Genomic DNA, 18,215 nt, shown 5'->3' on the forward strand with positions numbered 1-18,215 from the left:
AGCCGCAACTAATCTTACAGATAGATAATTAAAATTTAACGTAGTTTGTGCTGTTTGAGGCAAGTTTACAATCTATTTTTTACTTCAAAGTCGACCTCTAAAAATAGAGATATTCATATGGTTTAATAAAATCGACCATATGGCATTACTTAGTAGTAATTAATTTAATTACTACACATAACTTCACATACATCTTACACCGTGCTCTCTTTACCAGAATGATAAAATCAGAGGCTGTAAAGTTACGTAGGTCGTGGTGGTAACGCCGCTTAGGGTGTTTTCCGCAATCGTCGTCACCTTTAATTATATACTTATATACTTGCTGGTGACGATTGCGGAAAACACCCATAGTCGTCTGCACAGCAGACGTTAAACGTTGCGTCAGTCAAACAGCGTAGCAAATTGTTGACGTGTCTTGTAAGTGTATCCCTGCAAAAGTCATCCAGCTAATTTAATTTCGCTCGCGTCGAAAAATGTGAAATCCCGAGGTCATGATTCTGTCACGCTCGACCACCAGGATATTCCAGCTAACTACCTTGGCTCTGATACAACTGACAGTGCTCTGCTTCGTCGCCAGCGATGGAGGCCCTAACCTCACTGCAGTTGTTATTAATCCAACAAATGCAACTACGCCCGAGATCGGCAAGGATGCGATCCAAGAAATCCCAAAAAATTCGAATACGAACGTCTCGAACGCCAAGGAGCAGCCTGCGGTGATTAAGCAGCAGCCAGATGCTAGTGCACCTCCAGTAAACAGCAATGAGCAGCCTGTGGTGGTGCCGCAGCAGAGTCAACCAGATGACAGTGCAACTTTGGTAGTGTCTTCGACCTCGTCGTCCACTACCAGCATTTCAACAACCGAAGATGCGGGTAAAGTTCAGTCTTCATCAACAACTACTGCAACAACAACGTCAGGGTCCACGAGTACCTCCTCGACGACTTTGTCTACAACTGTGGCCACTTCCCCGACAACTTCCTCTACAACTGTGAGTACTACAGATACCAGTACCGTGAGTACTACGAGTACAATGGCTCCGACTACGAAGACAACGACGACACTGAGTCCTACTAGCAGCACCTATAACGAGTACAGCAGCTTGCCCGGTCCAGTGGTCACTGGGACTAACAGTGTCGATGTGACAAACGAGACTACCTCTAGCAGCAGCACCACCACCACCACCACCACGGTCGCTCCTGTAGAGCCAGTCTTGCCAGCTAAGGGCTCTGCGGAGGAGGAACACAACAGCTCTATGTCAATATTCTTTGTCCTGTGCGTGCTAGCACTGGGTATTCTTCTCATACACCTAATGCTGCAAACAAATTTTCAATACTTGCCAGAGTCTGTGGTCATTGTATTCCTGGGTGCTGCCATCGGGATGTTCATAAATTTCGTTGCCCACAAGAATATCGCCAATTGGAAGAAGGAGGAGGCTTTCTCGCCCACCGCGTTTTTCTTGGTGCTCTTGCCGCCCATTATATTCGAGTCCGGATACAATTTGCACAAGGGCAACTTTTTCCAGAACATAGGAAGTATTATGGTCTTTGCCATATTTGGCACGGCTATTTCTGCTCTGGTCATTGGAGCGGGAATTTACTTGTTAGGATTAGCCCAGGTAGTTTATAGGCTTAGTTTTGTTGAGAGTTTTGCCTTTGGATCGCTCATTTCGGCGGTCGATCCTGTTGCAACGGTAGCTATTTTTCACGCACTTGATGTTGATCCCGTCCTGAACATGTTGGTGTTTGGAGAGTCAATATTGAACGATGCTGTAGCTATAGTATTAACCACTTCTGTTTTGGGATCAAACAGTGCTGCTACCATTGGAGAGGCTATTATCTTATCTCTTCAAAAATTCTGTTTGATGTTCTTTGCATCAGCCGGAATAGGAGTTGTCTTTGCACTTATGAGTGCTTTGTTGTTGAAACATATTGATCTCAGGAAAAATCCATCCTTAGAATTTGGGCTTATGCTGGTTTTCACTTATGCACCGTATGTCTTAGCTGAAGGAATACAACTTTCAGGTAAATAAAAATTATCATCATTATTCAATGAATGTTTTCAAGCATAAAAGTAATTCATGATTCGATTTTTTATTGCAGGAATCATGGCAATACTCTTCAACGGAATCGTAATGTCGCACTATACTCATTTTAATCTATCAACTGTTACGCAGATAACAATGCAACAAACAATGAGAACCTTAGCCTTCATTGCAGAAACATGTGTGTTTGCTTATTTAGGATTAGCGCTATTTAGTTTTAGACACAGGGTAAGATTTTATCAGTTTTACATAACTTGTACAGTCAATGCCGTTCAATATGCAATCAATATTTGAAATTAAACTTTCATTCTGATTGCGGAATACATAATTTATAACTTTGTACTTATTTTAAATGTTAAATAAAGTAATGTACCATTTGCATTTTCAGTTTGAACCAGCACTAGTCATTTGGTCCATCATACTGTGCCTTGCGGGAAGAGCAGCTAATATCTTTCCTTTAGCTATTCTTGTCAATCGATTCCGTGAACATCAGATAACTAGAAAAATGATGTTCATAATGTGGTTCAGCGGACTGAGAGGAGCCATTTCCTATGCTCTGTCACTTCATTTGGACTTTAGTGAAGAAACGCGACACGTCATAATAACGACTACTCTCATAATCGTACTTTTTACTACACTCATTTTTGGAGGATCCACTATGCCGCTACTGAAATTTATGCGAGCCGAGAAAAAGCAACGAAGTAGCAGACGCAGGAGGAAAGAAAAAGGAGTTTCACTTAGTAAAACTAGAGAATGGGTTTGTTGTTGCTTTCTATTTTATACTTTGATGTTATTTTTAAAACACAAAGTATTTTTGTAAATTCCACGTGGATGAATTTGTTGCTGCAAAAAAATGTTATTGCAATTTTTTATCTTTTGTAGGGTCAAGCCATTGATTCCGAACATTTGTCGGAACTGACGGAAGAGGAAATGGAAGTTTCGTTTCTACAATCGCGGATTCGCGGTTTTGCTCGCTGGGACCTGAAGTTTTTCATTCCCTTTTTTACGCGTCGATTTACACAGCAGGAGCTCAAGGATTGCAAATCACAGATGACCGATTTAACAAATCAATGGTACCAGGCGATTCGCATCAGTCCTATTGAATCAGATGACGAAGCGACAATTATGTCTTCAATGCAAATCCACAGTGGTGACAATATTTTTTCAGATAACCAAAAAGAATTACAAGATATGAAATCTAAAGACCGTCCTAGTCATGGCTCTATATTGAGTATTTAGTACTTAAATAAATCATTTCACAAACTCTCTGAATAAAACAATACAGATTGCGATTGCTTGCACAAGTGCCAAAAATAGTAAAGCATTGGTTTTTTGAAGGTTTTCTTTTCATTTAAGAACATTACAGTACACTTGCTCGCACATTATTTTTTTATAGAGAGTTTTAATAGAAGTGTGCCTACTTTTATGAAGCTGTGTTACTTTATAATTTAAGTATTACAAAAAAAAAAAAAAAAATGTGATTTTCTAGACAATGAGTATTCATTACGTTTGTTGCTGAGCTTACAAACTTGAATTAATTATACTGATATCACTATTAGCTTTAGAATATTAGATAATTGAAATTATTCCATTAAGTTTAAGTCATGGGTATTTCTCACATAGATGTTCAAGCTGTATATCTTTAATTAAAGTCTCGTACCTACCACTAGTGTTGTGATAAACTAATTTTCAATATATTTATAATTGTTTATAGTTGAAAAATAGATTTTTTTTCAATGCTCTGCAAATGTCTTAATCACAAAAAATACGCGCAAGCCTTGTACATGTAAATGAACATTAAATATACATTTATCGATCATTCATGTATGAATACGTAAAATACGATTCTACCAAGGCAAAGAAAAATAACTGTTTGATTTCAATTTCGCCGAAAAAAAAAGTTATTGTATGTCTTGCAAAGCCTTATTATATACATTTGAAAAATAAACGTCTTATTGTAATTCGATCCAATTGTACAATAAAGTTTTATCTTTTTGAAAGTATAAGAAAAAGCTTTGTTTTCTTTATTTCTCTATGAATCTATCTACTCGTCCAATAAACGTTGCAACAATGTAAAACCATAGGAATTTGGAGAGAACAAAAAGCTGGTAAAAGGACTATATTCAAAGAAGAAAATTACTTTTCCAAGATTACCAGATAGATGCATTTAGCTAAACGAAAAAAAAAATTCATATGGAAACTTGTGTTGCACAATGTACAGACCTTTGGAATAAGCAGTTTAAAACATTTTGGTGCGATTTGGGTACAGTATATATAATATATAAAAGCCGATCATTGGGTCAATAAAAAAGATTTATATCTTATAAAAATATACGTTTTCCGGAAAATAATCATTACTGCAATCACTTGGAAAATTACATTCAAATGTTAAAAAGTATTTAAGGATTTGAAAGATCCAAAAGATGCATTATTCAAGATCATAAATAGAATCTAAGTTTGTTGGATTACAAGGTATATTATATTATTACTCAATTCGAGCACGAAATCCTGGGATTTTTAATTCCGCGAATTTAAATTACAAAAGGCTCGGTCGAACATTCGATTTTTTAATTTAATATTCCATCCTCCCTCCCCCGCCTCCCTAATCACCGAAAAACATCACCGTGCAACTGTATTATTCAAATATTCTACATCAAACGCGAATTCGAAGTGATATTTTTGAGTTCTTAACGATCTCGGGTTCAAAACGTTCGATTCCTCAGTGCAAACGGTCGGCCGGCCCCTACTCTGCTTCTCCTCACTCTCGTCGGGATCTTCAAATTGTGCGCGTCTGTGAATAGTGTTTTGCAATAAATAATCGGTTCCGCGGCGGAAATCTTTAAAAAAGTGTAATAGTTTAGTTTCGCGTAAGTGCAATGCTCGGTTTTTTTATCTCAATTCGCTTAAAATACCGTAAATATTCGCTATCGCTATCATGTCCGGGATGACGAAGAACTTCAAGAAAACGCCCGTTTTCGTCGTCGAGTCTCACAATGGGGTGAGTGTTTTTCTCATTTTCTCTATCAGAGACGTTAGCGATTCATTAATTGTTAATCGCGAAAAGTGTGTTTTGTATAACTACACACTCTAGATACAGTGCGACTTTGGTTTTCGCAACATAACCTACAACTTTCGTGAACCGCCCGTACAATATGCAATCGAATTTGTTTGTTCTTTTGTGGTGGTAGAATAAATGGGAAAGTATCGGATGAATGCATTTTGCTAGATGGAAGTACGGCAAACAATTACGGTTTAGAAATTGTACATTCGTGGTTTAAAACACATTCGGTTTTGGAGTAATCGGAGTCGATGCGCGGTGCTCGGAGCCGCTGCCCGCTAGCCGCTAAAATTACTTAATTCTTTTCGCGCGAAACCCTTAAACTATGCTCATCGCGTACTTGTAAAATGTTTGTCTATATATATGTGCTTTGTTCTCGTTGATAAAAATGTTTGAATTTTTAGGCTTATGTATATATATATACGTGTGTAGCATTTTCACAATTTCCCAATGGTTTTTGGGGGTAGATAGCCAACATAACGACTACTGTACACTGTTATCTGGAGGTAACTCATTGAAAAATCGTTTTTAATGGTATTTAGTACTTTCAGCGTTAATTTTTCTTCAGACAACTATGTTTTAACATAAAACCAGGCAATTAATCAAGTGCTTATTTTTTTTTCCTTTTATGTGCGCATGTTATATACATTGTACAACTGCAACATTTGACATAATTGAGACTTAAGTTTTTTGTATTAAACTGTGACAAATTCTAAAAATTCAATGATCCTCAAAAATATTAAAAGTCCTTGCCATGTGAGAGCAACAGTTTTTTTCCATCCAAAAGAGAAAATTTAATTGTGATGTAACTCTGCATTAAATAATTAAATCTTTTGTCAAAAGTTCAAAGATTATAATGATAAATTATGTTAATTGATTTCAGCCCTAGTACATTTTAGTGCATTTTTTCTAAGAGCAAAATTGTTTCACAGATGCTGTTTTTCGCCTCTCGCTGCACCGAGTCCAAGAGTTTGTCGTTGGAAAAAACTCTTTCATATACTCCCGTCCTTATAAGTCGGTACTGAAAGATATGGGTACCGCAATTGGATGAAAGAAGAAAGAATCTATTTAAGTAAGTCGAATTAACTGTATGTCACTTAGAACTTTTCAATTAAATTTCTGATTCATTCAAAATATTACACTGTTGAAGCCTGTTCAGTGATCATTACTTGTTATATTCCAGTAATATCAGTATTTTAAATTGGATATCATCTGTCACAAATGTTGGGCATTTCAAGAACCTCCTTTGAGTTGAATTACTATGGGCTGATCCAATGGCTGATGAAGAAAGGACTTTTCTCATCGGCAAGCATAAGAGCACCAGATTAATGAGGCTAGTTCGCTTATTTAATAACAACTATATACTTAGTCAACAATTTTTATTATTTATTATACAACTTGAACATTAATTTACTCATAAAAAACTAACGATTAAGAATCTTTAAAATTCAATGCAGTACAAAAAATATATAGCAAGAATAACGATGATTAGAGTACTTAGTTTAATGATAGTTATAGTTGCAATGAAAAAAGTATATGTAATATGTAGTATGTTATACAAGTCCTTTGCCACCAAAATTTTCTGAGCTGCCATTAACAGACATTATCAAACAGCATTACTAAAATGTTTGGCCAATGGTTCCAAGATCCCATCCGAATACTAGGGTAAAAGCAAAGAGTGAAAATATCACTGTGCTAGAACTATTAATAAATAGAATTTTGTTATCGGATGGTAATTTTAAAAGTAATCTATTTTTTGCTAGTGGTAAAAATTATTGTATTAATAAATTTATAACGGTATCTGGACAACGAAAAGTCCCCAAAAGATGAATTGTAACTAATCCATCAAAGCTAAACGACCAAAAATAAATGTTTAAACAATGGTATTAACGTTCCCCATTTGGATTATCATAAGCATTTAATAGTCGTTACCGTCAGCTGCCACCGATCATCCTTTTCTTTATCGTGGGTGATTATTTTTTCTCTTACTCGAGTATTTAAACAGTGCATATTCCTTGTGAGTATACTGGTAACAGATAACTAAATAGACGACTTGATAAAGTGTACCCACGCTCTAGAAAGGAAAAGTTCGGTTACTCACTTTGATACTTCATGCTGCTGCTATTCGCATGCACCGGAAGTCGATAAAATCCAGGCTAAGACTGTTAAAAATGTAAGTAAAATCTTTCCTGGTAAGTGTAACAGCAACAGCTGTGGAAAGTCACCTCTAGTGGGCGCGAAAACTGCAGGTGGAGTCACTTTTCGCTCTTCCGTTATTTCTATCGTTATTTTTGTCATTGCTTCTTTCTATAGGAGTTGGATAAGGAAATACGTAAATGCTGGTTAACTTTTGCATATTTATCTGTACTTATATGCGTACACTTTGCTTACGTACTGCTGAACGAGACCTATGCAATTTTTATTATTTGTAGCTTCGATTTATTTGCTTTTGTAATTAAAAATTATAAATTTTGGTCATTACATGATATATTTGTTTTACTTGTGATAAACAGTTGTTAATTTGCGTTACTTAATTAATTTTAATGTTTTTCGCGACTACACAAAAAAAGTATTGCATTTGCATACTCGTGTCAGCATGTATATGTAAACCCACGAACGTTGTGATGAAAAATTATGTTCTTGTATTAACATAACTCGAGTTGTCTTGCTCAGCAAAAATTATCGAAGTTTTCGCTTGGCGCGCCTGTAAAGAATACGCGTGTAAAAGTGTAAGGTGCAAATACACGTATTTTCCAAGTGACGAAAGAGCAAATTTCGATGTGATATCATCTTTGGAGCAAACGCCGCTAACTTTTTTATCCTATTACTACCCTAAAAAAAAGTCCTGAGTATGGTAAACGACAGAGAGGGGTGAGGTATGTGATGATGATTTTGTGTTATATACTTTTTCAATTAAAGTAATCGATGACTATTTCTTCTCACAGAATGGCAAGAACTTGTTAACAGTATGTAGCAGTATAATATATCGAAATACGTGCAGAATTTACGAATTCAGGTAAGAAATTTACAATAATTTATTATGATTTTGGGCATCTTCCCATTAATTATTACATTTTTTTATCACAACCTATAGGAAGTCCTCGAAACACTTAACAAGTAAAGAACTATTTACATAAATTGTTACTATATTGATAAAAATGCATATTTAATGTCTAAAATATTTAAGGGTACTTGGTTTTCTTTACAGAGCACCGAGAACATTTACTCAGAAATGGGTGTTTACATCATAAACTTTCATGTGTGAAAGGAGATGCTCGCGTACCTACTACTTTAGTTAGATCAATCAAATACCTAAGATTTCAAGAATTTTCAGCTGGTATCAACAGCATGGTAACTATTTTATCCTGTGTAGCTGTTACAATCAATAAGAGAGTGTCATTCTGAATTTTGAGCGCTGGAGAACGAGGCATCTTCAAATCGGCGAGCAGATCGGTACCCTACCGATCGTACAATGATCCGAAGACAAAGAATTTTATGATAAGGAAGAATTTAAAAAGCCTACCAGGCCGATATGCATTCATGTCACCAGTCACATTGTTATTGTTAGAAAAACTCTAAACAGCGATAAGGTACAATAATAAGCCGTTGCATTTACCTACTGTTTAGAATACTCCATGTCATACTTTTTGAAACAATTGTCTTTTCTGTTTTCAGTTGAAGAGTACCTCAGGTTCACAAAACAGAGTACTTCGAAGCTCCTGAGTATTGGTGGAACTGGTGTCATTCAACTATGAGGACTATAAAAATTCTGTGAAGTCCACGTGGCGATAATTTTGCTACGCGTTACGATCCAAAGATGTTTGCTGTATCTTGTATCGTCAAGAAGACATACTTACTTTTCTCGTGAAACGTCCCGATATCATCATCAACCGTGTGATATTCTCTCACGTACAACGCTTTGTCACTTGATTGTGTGCATCCAAAGCAAAGTTTTTCCTGACAAAAAGCAAAGATGCAACAATGCTCTCAATGTACATTTATCCATGCTGCTGCTGATAGAGTACAGATACAAGTTAAGGCGCAACGAGGTCATGTGTATCAATGGCACAAAGGGCGTAAGATCATGCGTCTAAACTAAATGTCAGGCAATGTGATTGGTAGTAGAGAGAAAGAATTCTTGGAACATCTTTTTTTTAAAGTGTTTCTTTTGTAATAAGTCTATTCAAGTAGTTTTTCTGCATTTATTTCGTATTATTCGATTCATGTTTGAAACTCTTAGAATAAAATAAGATCAATTGCTTTTACAAGTGCCATTATTTTCAAGTTCAAATCAATTTAATATCAGTGTGTATGCAAACACCACTGTGGACAATAGAATTTAAGACAAGTGAAATTATTTCAATAAATTGGATTTCTTTTCATACCTTATAAAAATGTTAAAACTTGTATTTTTATTAGTGTTGTGATAAACGAATTGTTAGTCTATTTGTACTGGAAAAAATGTTCTTGTATTTTGTATTGTACATTATAATTCTGTATGAAGAACTAAATTATGTAAAATGCGCCCAAACATTGGAAAAACTTGTAAATGTAATTATAATTAAAATGGAAATTTACGAAATGAAAATAAACTTATAATTGAAAATGTGCTATGAATTGAAAAATTGCTTTATTAGGCATGGCTTTTATTATCTTCTGAAATATAAATGTCTTTTTGCTATCACTTGTGTTATTATTATTTTTTTTTAAATATAAAACAAAATTTTATGTCACATCATAAGGACTACATTTATTATACGAACTACAATACATAATATTTAATTTTTAGCATTTAGAAATATTTATAAAATAAAAATCTTTAACAACCCTATACTATAAAAAAATGTATACCTTGTAATCTTTCTAAATTTACCTATGTGTAAGAGTATGACGTAAGGGCGGTAAGGATTGAAAGAAAACAATAGGATGCCAAAAAAAAACGTCAAGGGGGAAAAAACTAGTTTCGTGAGAACAACTTACTGCTCTATAAGGTATTCAGCACGGGCTCAAAGAACATGCGTACATATCAATTTCGAGTACGAAAGTAAAGCAATCATTTTGTTGCTTCGAATCTCTTATAAAATAAAAACTCGCTTTTTTATACTATTTAAGACACATAACTACGAAACTCAATTTATTGAGAGCATTTAATGCATAATTTTTCTATATTCCATAATTTACACTCATATACAAATAATATTATACATATTGATACATAACAAAGCTTTCCGGAGTTTTCGTTTACGCAAAAACGAAGATCCGATCGTCCGGTCTTCACTGGTTCAAATTTCGAACGCGCATCCGATTTTAAATAATCGGTCGTTCTCCTCCCCCGCCTCCCCGCTCGCCGAAAAACATCACCGTGCAACTGTATTATTCAAATATTCTACATCAAACGCGAATTCGAAGTGATATTTTTGAGTTTTTTAACGATCTCGGGTTCAAAGCGTTCGAATCCGCAGTGCAAACGGTCGGCCTCGATTCCTTCACAATTTGCCCCTCCAGCTTCACTCTCGCCGGGATCTTCAAGTTGTGCGCGCGCGTGTGTATTTTATTTCGTTGATTTGTCGGTTCCGCGGCGGAAATCTTTAAAAAAGTGTAATAGTTTAGTTTCGCGCAAGTGCAGTGCTCTTTTTTTTATTTCAATTCGCTTAAAATACCGTAAATATTCGCTATCGCTATCATGTCTGGGATGACGAAGAACTTCAAGAAGACGCCCGTTTTTGTCGTCGAGTCTCACAATGAGGTGAGTGACGTGTTATTCCAACGTCTTTAAATCGATCGGACATGTTAGATTTTTGTTTTGCGGCAAGTGGCACATCAATTAATCATTGATTACGATCGCGACAAGTGCATTTTTCGTGCAGCCAATTCAGGTCCGATTTTCTGTTTTGCGACATAACCTACAACTTGTACGAGTTGCCAATACGCAAATGTAATCGTTCCGCGAACTCCAACTTGTTTGTCACTCGTTAGTATACAACCTAAGAGTACAACTGAGCCGTTTAATTGATAGTTTGTTGGGTTAGGAACATTTGTTAAGCTCTCACAAGAGTCGAACAATCAGCGATGGGATATAGTTCCGGCCAGATTTGGGAATTCTCTAGGACCCAACCTCTCTGACGTGGGAAATCACTAGATCAAAAAAAAAAATAGTACCGAAGGTGACGCGCGAGATTCAAATAAGGTCCAATAACACAAGCATCCATCACCTGATGACCCAGGGCGCTTACTGGCCACTCTTTTAAATAAACAATTATTAATAAATAACACAAGCGCCTATCACCTGATGACCCGGGGCGCTTACTGGCCACTCTTTTCAATAAACAATTATTAATAAATAACACAACCGCCTATCACCTGATGACCCGGGGCGCTTACTGGCAACTCTGTTAAATAAATAATTATTAGTAAATTACACAAGCGCCTATCACCTGATGACCCACGGCGCTTACTGGCCACTCTTTTAAATAAATAATTATTAATAACACAAGCGCCTATCACCTATTGACCCGGGGCGCTTACTGGCAACTCTGTTAAATAAATAATTATTAGTAAATAACACAAGCGCCTATCACCCAATAACCCGGGGCGCTTACTGGCAACTCTGTTAAATAAATAATTATTAGTAAATAACACAAGCGCCTATCACCTGATGACCCGGGGCGCTTACTGGCAACTCTGTTAAATAAATAATTATTAGTAAATAACACAAGCGCCTATCACCCAATAACCCGGGGCGCTTACTGGCAACTCTGTTAAATAAATAATTATTAGTAAATAACACAAGCGCCTATCACCTGATGACCCGGGGCGCTTACTGGCAACTCTGTTAAATAAATAATTATTAGTAAATTACACAAGCGCCTATCACCTGATGACCCACGGCGCTTACTGGCCACTCTTTTAAATAAATAATTATTAATAACACAAGCGCCTATCACCTGATGACCCGGGGCGCTTACTGGCACCTCTGTTAAATAAATAATTATTAGTAAATTACACAAGCGCCTATCACCTGATGACCCACGGCGCTTACTGGCCACTCTTTTAAATAAATAATTATTAATAAATAACACAAGCGCCTATCACCTGATGACCCCGGGCGCTTACTGGCCACTCTTTTAAATAAATAATTATTAATAAATAACACAAGCGCCTATCACCGTATTACCTGGGGCGCTAATTGCAAATCTAGTGAATAAATAATTATTCATAAGTATGTCAAGCACCTTCTTCCTGATGATCCAGGACACTTGTTTGCAACACTATTAAATGATAAAAAGTTGATCGATAACATATTAAACATATCACAATTTATTTTGATTGCCTATCTAGTACAACAAAGATCTTTTTAATTGGCGCTCTTGTAATTACTTGATAACTTATTATTCAATAGTAGCCAGTAAGTACCCCGGGTCATTAGGTGATAGGCGCTTGTGTTATTAATAATTATTTATTTAAAAGAGTGGCCAGTAAGCGCCCCGGGTCATTAGGTGATAGGCGCTTGTGTTATTTATTAATAATTATTTATTTAACAGAGTGGCCAGTAAGCGCCCCGGGTCATCAGGTGATAGGCGCTTGTGTTATTTATTAATAATTATTTATTTAAACAGTGGCCAGTAAGCGCCCCGGGTTATTAGGTGATAGGCGCTTGTGTTATTTATTAATAATTATTTATTTAACAGAGTTGCCAGTAAGCGCCCCGGGTTATTGGGTGATAGGCGCTTGTGTTATTAATAATTATTTATTTAACAGAGTGGCCAGTAAGCGCCCCGGGTCATTAGGTGATAGGCGCTTGTGTTATTTATTAATAATTATTTATTTAACAGAGTTGCCAGTAAGCGCCCCGGGTTATTGGGTGATAGGCGCTTGTGTTATTAATAATTATTTATTTAACAGAGTTGCCAGTAAGCGCCCCGGGTCATTAGGTGATAGGCGCTTGTGTTATTTATTAATAATTATTTATTTAACAGAGTTGCCAGTAAGCGCCCTGGGTCATCAGGTGATGGATGCTTGTGTTATTGGACCTTATTTGAATCTCGCGCGTCACCTTCGGTACTATTTTTTTTTTTGATCTAGTGATTTCCCACGTCAGAGAGGTTGGGTCCTAGAGAATTCCCAAATCTGGCCGGAACTATATCCCATCGCTGCGAACAATGCAGTATGTCCCGGTCTATCAGTCTATCACGCACAATCCTTTAGCAGAGATAAGAGTAGTAGTAGTCTCTGCTTTTAGTGCGCTCAACCTACTGCGCAAGTGCGCACTCTTTTTGAAATTTGAAGGCGTACAAGTACAAGTCTTGTCTATCTCGCATGGCGTGGGATGCGCGCACACAGAGAAGAAAAAGTCGCCAGATTGGTTACCGAGAATTCAAACGACAACCAATTCGGAGCCGCGGTTGTTTTCGCGGAAATTATGAAACTGGGCATCGTGATAAACGGTGTACACTCAGTTGAACTCTGATCTGTTCCGGACCCTATTTCGGAACTATGGCGTGAAGTACTGTTCAATAATAGGGTGCGGGACAGAACAAAGTTCCACTGACTGTACATCTGCGTTTCATTCGCATATATGAAAATAATAAAATAATTTTAGGCTTATGTGGATACATAGTGTGTAGCCTATATTCCCAGAGCATAAGATCTCATAGAGCACCATGGGAATGAGGGGTATGAGGGTGAGGTAGTTTTTCAGGAATCTCTCGAACACCCACAATGTCCCATGGACTTCCATGCATTTTTTATAACAAATTCTGAAGACGTGTAACGACTGTCTCATTTGTATCCTCAGAAATATCCTATTTTGGGGGTTTATCGTTAACAGTGAAATAATGGAACGCTTTTGTCCAAAACTATCTTACACAAAAAGATGTTTAATTACATAACTGGCCATAATTCTTAGAGTACTTATGTTTAACATTTATATTTGATCAAACCAATCAACAATTTGCACATATACATTCATTTTTGCATATTTCTACTAAATATTAAATTTATTCATAAGTATTACGTCGCACATGTAGAGTTTTTTACTTTTTAAATACAAAACTGTACTATTAGGCATAAATAAGCCCATTTGTTTGTATTTTATACCTAGACTACGTATAAGAATTTATCCAGTAGCATCATAAGAAATCACTGATATAAAAAAGACGGTTTTTCATTCCAAACTACCATAAAAATTAAAACATGCTCACTTGTAGGAAAAATCTGGGTTAGAAAATAAAATTTCATACAAAAAATTCATGTATTTAAATAACAATTATTATTTGTCATTTTCAGCTCTAAAATATTCAATTGTATTTTTTCTAAAAGCAAGTTCATTTTACAGATACTGCCTTTTATCTATCGCTGCATTGGATCCAAGCATTTGTTGTTTGAGGGAAATACTTTTATACATTTGGACTCTCATCCAGACATGTTGGTGCCAAAAGACATGGATGCTAATACTGTATGGAAGAAAGAAGAATTATTTTCGTAAGTTGAATTTGAAAGTTTTCAAATGGAATTAAAAATAGTGATTTATAATTTATTTAAAACAATGCACTATCAAACCTATTATATAAAATTTTTTGTCTAGTAAAATCAGTATCGAAAATTGGATGTTACCTGCTGCATATGCTGGACATTTCAAAAATCTTATTTGGGTTAAACCACCATGGGCTAATCAAATGGTTGATGGAGTGAGGACTTTCCTCATCGGCAAGCATAAGGACAGTGGATCAATAAGGTAAGTGTACTAATGAAAAAAATTCAGTAAAAATGTTAATTGCATTTACCACAAATCTATTTGATTTAGTTATCCAAAAAATATTTTATAAATTAAGCATTATTTCAAAAAGGTAAAAGTACATGAATAATATAATTGAATTTAAAAATTTTGTAATTTCACTTAAACTGAAAAGTAGAAAAACATTAGCGAGAGTATTTCTAAGCTTGTCCAGGTACACAAAAAGCTCAATGACTTTAATCTATCTTGGCAATTTCTAAGCAGCAGAAATAACTGTGTAGCAAAAATAACATTGATCACAGTAAAAACGGTTAAAATGGAAAATATATATCTGTAATATCATATGAATAAGTCACTAGTTACCAAAACTCTCAGAACCGCCATTATCAAACAATAGTAAATAGAATCTCTTAAAGAGAGTTCAACTACAGCTGCAAGGTCTCATCTATCCACTGAAAAAATGTTGAAGTACAGGAGTACTACCAACAGTAAAAGCATAAATTCACCCTGGGCTGGCCCAAGCTGTTCTGGGCGTTGAGTGCTACTGAAGCATATGGAAACCGAGTAAGGATAGATGTAAACACCTGTAGTTTTATTAAAACTATCTTATTTGCTTCAGTGACCCTCCATGTGTAGAACCTCTGCTTGAGCTAGTTTGTAAATTACTTCCCGTCAGGTGTTCAACCTTTGCTTATAAAAGTACCCATGAGACCTTTGCAAGACTTCACGAGTTTACTTTTTTTTTGCTGCTCAGGGACCATTTTTTCGAATACTTTGCGTTTTACAAATACATTCTCGTTCGATAATCTAACCAGAGTATAAGGTGAGCCTGTACTTAGGCAACCACGCACTCTTGGGTAGGGCCCCTGTTACAGCTGAGTTATATTTTCGATCTTGTCAGGTTGCTGCTCTTTACTTGTTTGGTACGTTACTTAACACATATTTATTATTCTGAATTGAAACATTTTGTAAATAAAAAATTATATTTTGTCAATCATACACTTAATTAATATAAATCTATGCTTCAGCACACTTTTACACGTTTGAACATCGAAATTCTCAATGTTGATCTTTCAAAGTACACAAGAATGGCTGCATGCTCACCGCGAGGATACGATAAATATTCGAGCTCGGAAGCACCCACCGGCGTGCACGCGTTAAGCATTGTATACCCATAGCGCGACTGCGACCTAACATTATGTGCACGTACATGGCTCGAGGGGTTGTGTCTTGCTCCGCAAAAATTCTCGAGGCTTTCTCTCGGCGCCTGTGCAGGATGTGCGCGTATGCAAAAGCTGTAAGGTACCATCGCCTGTTTGTCTAGTAGCGGTAAAAATGTAGATATGCACGTGTGCAGCTTGTCTAGATCATCCTTGGGGCAAACTGTGTACCGACTCTTCTACCTCGACTACTTACATCTTTGTATCTCGTGTGCTTGTGTTCTCTTTTCTTTGGCTATACTTACTTCTTGTTTTTCGAGATTATCGTCTTCACTTTTGTGTGGTAGCTTATGTAGATGCAAATCTAATTTAAATTTCAGTTGCTCAGAGATGCCAAAGTGCTAAGGTGTTTCAGTTTTTGATCAACGTTTACGTGAAACAATTGCATTTTATAAGTAAGCCTGTACTTACTTTCAACTGCTCATAAAGATATTCCATGAATGTCAGCACGAGTATCTTAAGTATGTTTGTAAAAGATCTTGAAAATAGATACACGGTCGGCTAGACGGACACGGAAAAATCACTTTTTTCGCATTCCGCGAATTTCTCCTGGTCTTGTATCAAAATGTACCGTATATTGTGTATAGTAGCTATCGAAAGCGAGAAAGATATTCGCATCGTCACGCGCATTCTCAAATCGTGTTTGTGCTCAAGAATGAATGTATACGTAATGTGCCTATATCTGTTTTGCAATCGTGGTTTCAGTTTCACACTCGATTATTTGTTTGCTCTCACTCACATTCTTGGCTTGTAAGTTAGAAAAGAAAAATGAAAAATAAAAAATTGAAAATTGATTGATGGTATTTGTCAAGAAGATCCAGCGTGTAAGCTTCGTCTGAAACGTGATTTACACCACCAGTAAAGCCTTGAGCGTCTTCGTAGCGAAACTATACGTACATCAGAATGCAAAGAGGACACCATAAACGGGTATCATAGCGGAGTATGGATCATCACTATGATTATTATTTATTGCCCGAAAGAGACAGAGAGGACATAATGAAAAAAAAAAAAAAGTAATAATAAAAGGCGTCGAGAGGACCGCGGGCGGTTTACCCACGGCACGCTGGCATGCGGCTCCTCCTCTAATGGGCCTTAATAGATATTCTAACACCTGTTCTTAGCCACGTTTATTGCGGCCGCTTAAACACAGATGCCGTAAGGAAAAGAGGGCCTCGCTTTGGTGTGGGATGGGCTGTACTATACCCAGGGATGATCTGACTTTTACAACGAGACTCGGTCGTAAATGGCATCTTTTAAATTCACTTTAGGTGCACGGTAAATTGTACAGACTTCGCTGGGGCTTGTGCAAAATTGAAATGCAGCGCTTTTGTGTCGGAAAAGTGCGCGCCTCCTTTTACTTCGATGATTAAACAATATTGCAGAGTATAGCACCGGGCCGTCGCGTCGGTGCTTCCAATTTTATTCTTCGTCCTTTATTCCGTTATTTTACCCTCATGGACTCTATTTAAGTTAAAATATTGTTTTTGTTGTTGTTGTTGCTGTTGAAAGCTACATGTATACATGTAAACATTTTCAAAAAATTTTTAGGGATGACTGCATTGTATTTATCATAGCAAAAATGTTATTTTTCGTTGCAGAAAAATTATTAAATACAATTCGAGAATGTTCCGACCACTTTGCATTATTGTGTGGGGTAAAGCCATTGCAATGCTTTAAAACGTTTTAAATTGACAAAAATATCTTTTTGACGGCAAATTTTGATAAAACTTGTAGATGTACGTACAACAAACATTTTTTTTATGTAACATTTTATTTACACTTTTACTCTGGTAAAATATATGCCCATCATTTGTGCCTTGTATGAATGTATTAAAGTTCGCTTGATTGAAAGATTACAGCTAAAGCTTAACTAAATAATGTTATGGATAAAATGAAAATGACACCTACCTTGAAAATTATAATTTTTTGACACGAAAAAATATATGAAGCTCTCACGGAGTTGTTTGCAACTCTGTCAGACCATTGAAAACAATTCAGTTCAGTACCCCTTTTTTTACCCCCTTCTTGTATTTTTTTTTCCATTTCCGTCTCGTCGCTCACCTTCATCAGGTGAAGAGGAATCTCCTATCTTCGTTTGTGCAGTGTACTTCATTTTGCCCCTTTTCAATACATACCAACACAGTCTGCCGTCGCACCTCGACATT

General features: G+C 36.3%; 2 protein-coding genes across 2 annotated transcripts in view; both read left to right on the top strand.

Annotated features, from left to right (window-relative positions):
- The first annotated feature begins 363 nt into the window (after window positions 1–363).
- On the top strand, window positions 364–4,000 carry Nhe1 (Na[+]/H[+] hydrogen exchanger 1). Its single transcript, XM_014348577.2, has 4 exons — window positions 364–2,019; window positions 2,098–2,267; window positions 2,428–2,796; window positions 2,922–4,000. Exons 1-4 carry the CDS (start codon window positions 492–494, stop codon window positions 3,276–3,278), a joined length of 2,424 nt encoding a protein of 807 aa, XP_014204063.2. The 5' UTR covers window positions 364–491; the 3' UTR covers window positions 3,279–4,000.
- A 6,466-nt stretch (window positions 4,001–10,466) lies between these two features.
- MESR6 (misexpression suppressor of ras 6) overlaps window positions 10,467–18,215 on the top strand; it is a 522,313-nt gene continuing 514,564 nt past the window's right edge. The window contains exons 1-3 of the mRNA XM_089591368.1: window positions 10,467–10,843; window positions 14,432–14,577; window positions 14,681–14,830. Coding sequence (XP_089447494.1) covers window positions 10,781–10,843; window positions 14,432–14,577; window positions 14,681–14,830 — 359 coding nt within the window. The 5' untranslated portion in view covers window positions 10,467–10,780. The remainder of the gene's footprint in view (window positions 10,844–14,431; window positions 14,578–14,680; window positions 14,831–18,215) is intronic.

Source organism: Copidosoma floridanum, unplaced genomic scaffold (assembly GCF_036245765.1).
Source record: "Copidosoma floridanum isolate Cflo_tuat_1 unplaced genomic scaffold, Cflo_Japanese_pri ptg000013l, whole genome shotgun sequence".
NCBI lineage: Eukaryota > Metazoa > Arthropoda > Insecta > Hymenoptera > Encyrtidae > Copidosoma > Copidosoma floridanum.

Coding starts and splice junctions, on each gene's coding strand:
- Nhe1 (XM_014348577.2), top strand. CDS start 492: ATGATTCTGTCACGCTCGACCACCAGGATATTCCAGCTAACTACCTTG. Junction 2,020..2,097: donor TGAAGGAATACAACTTTCAG/GTAAATAAAAAT, acceptor TTTTTATTGCAG/GAATCATGGCAATACTCTTC. Junction 2,268..2,427: donor TATTTAGTTTTAGACACAGG/GTAAGATTTTAT, acceptor TTGCATTTTCAG/TTTGAACCAGCACTAGTCAT.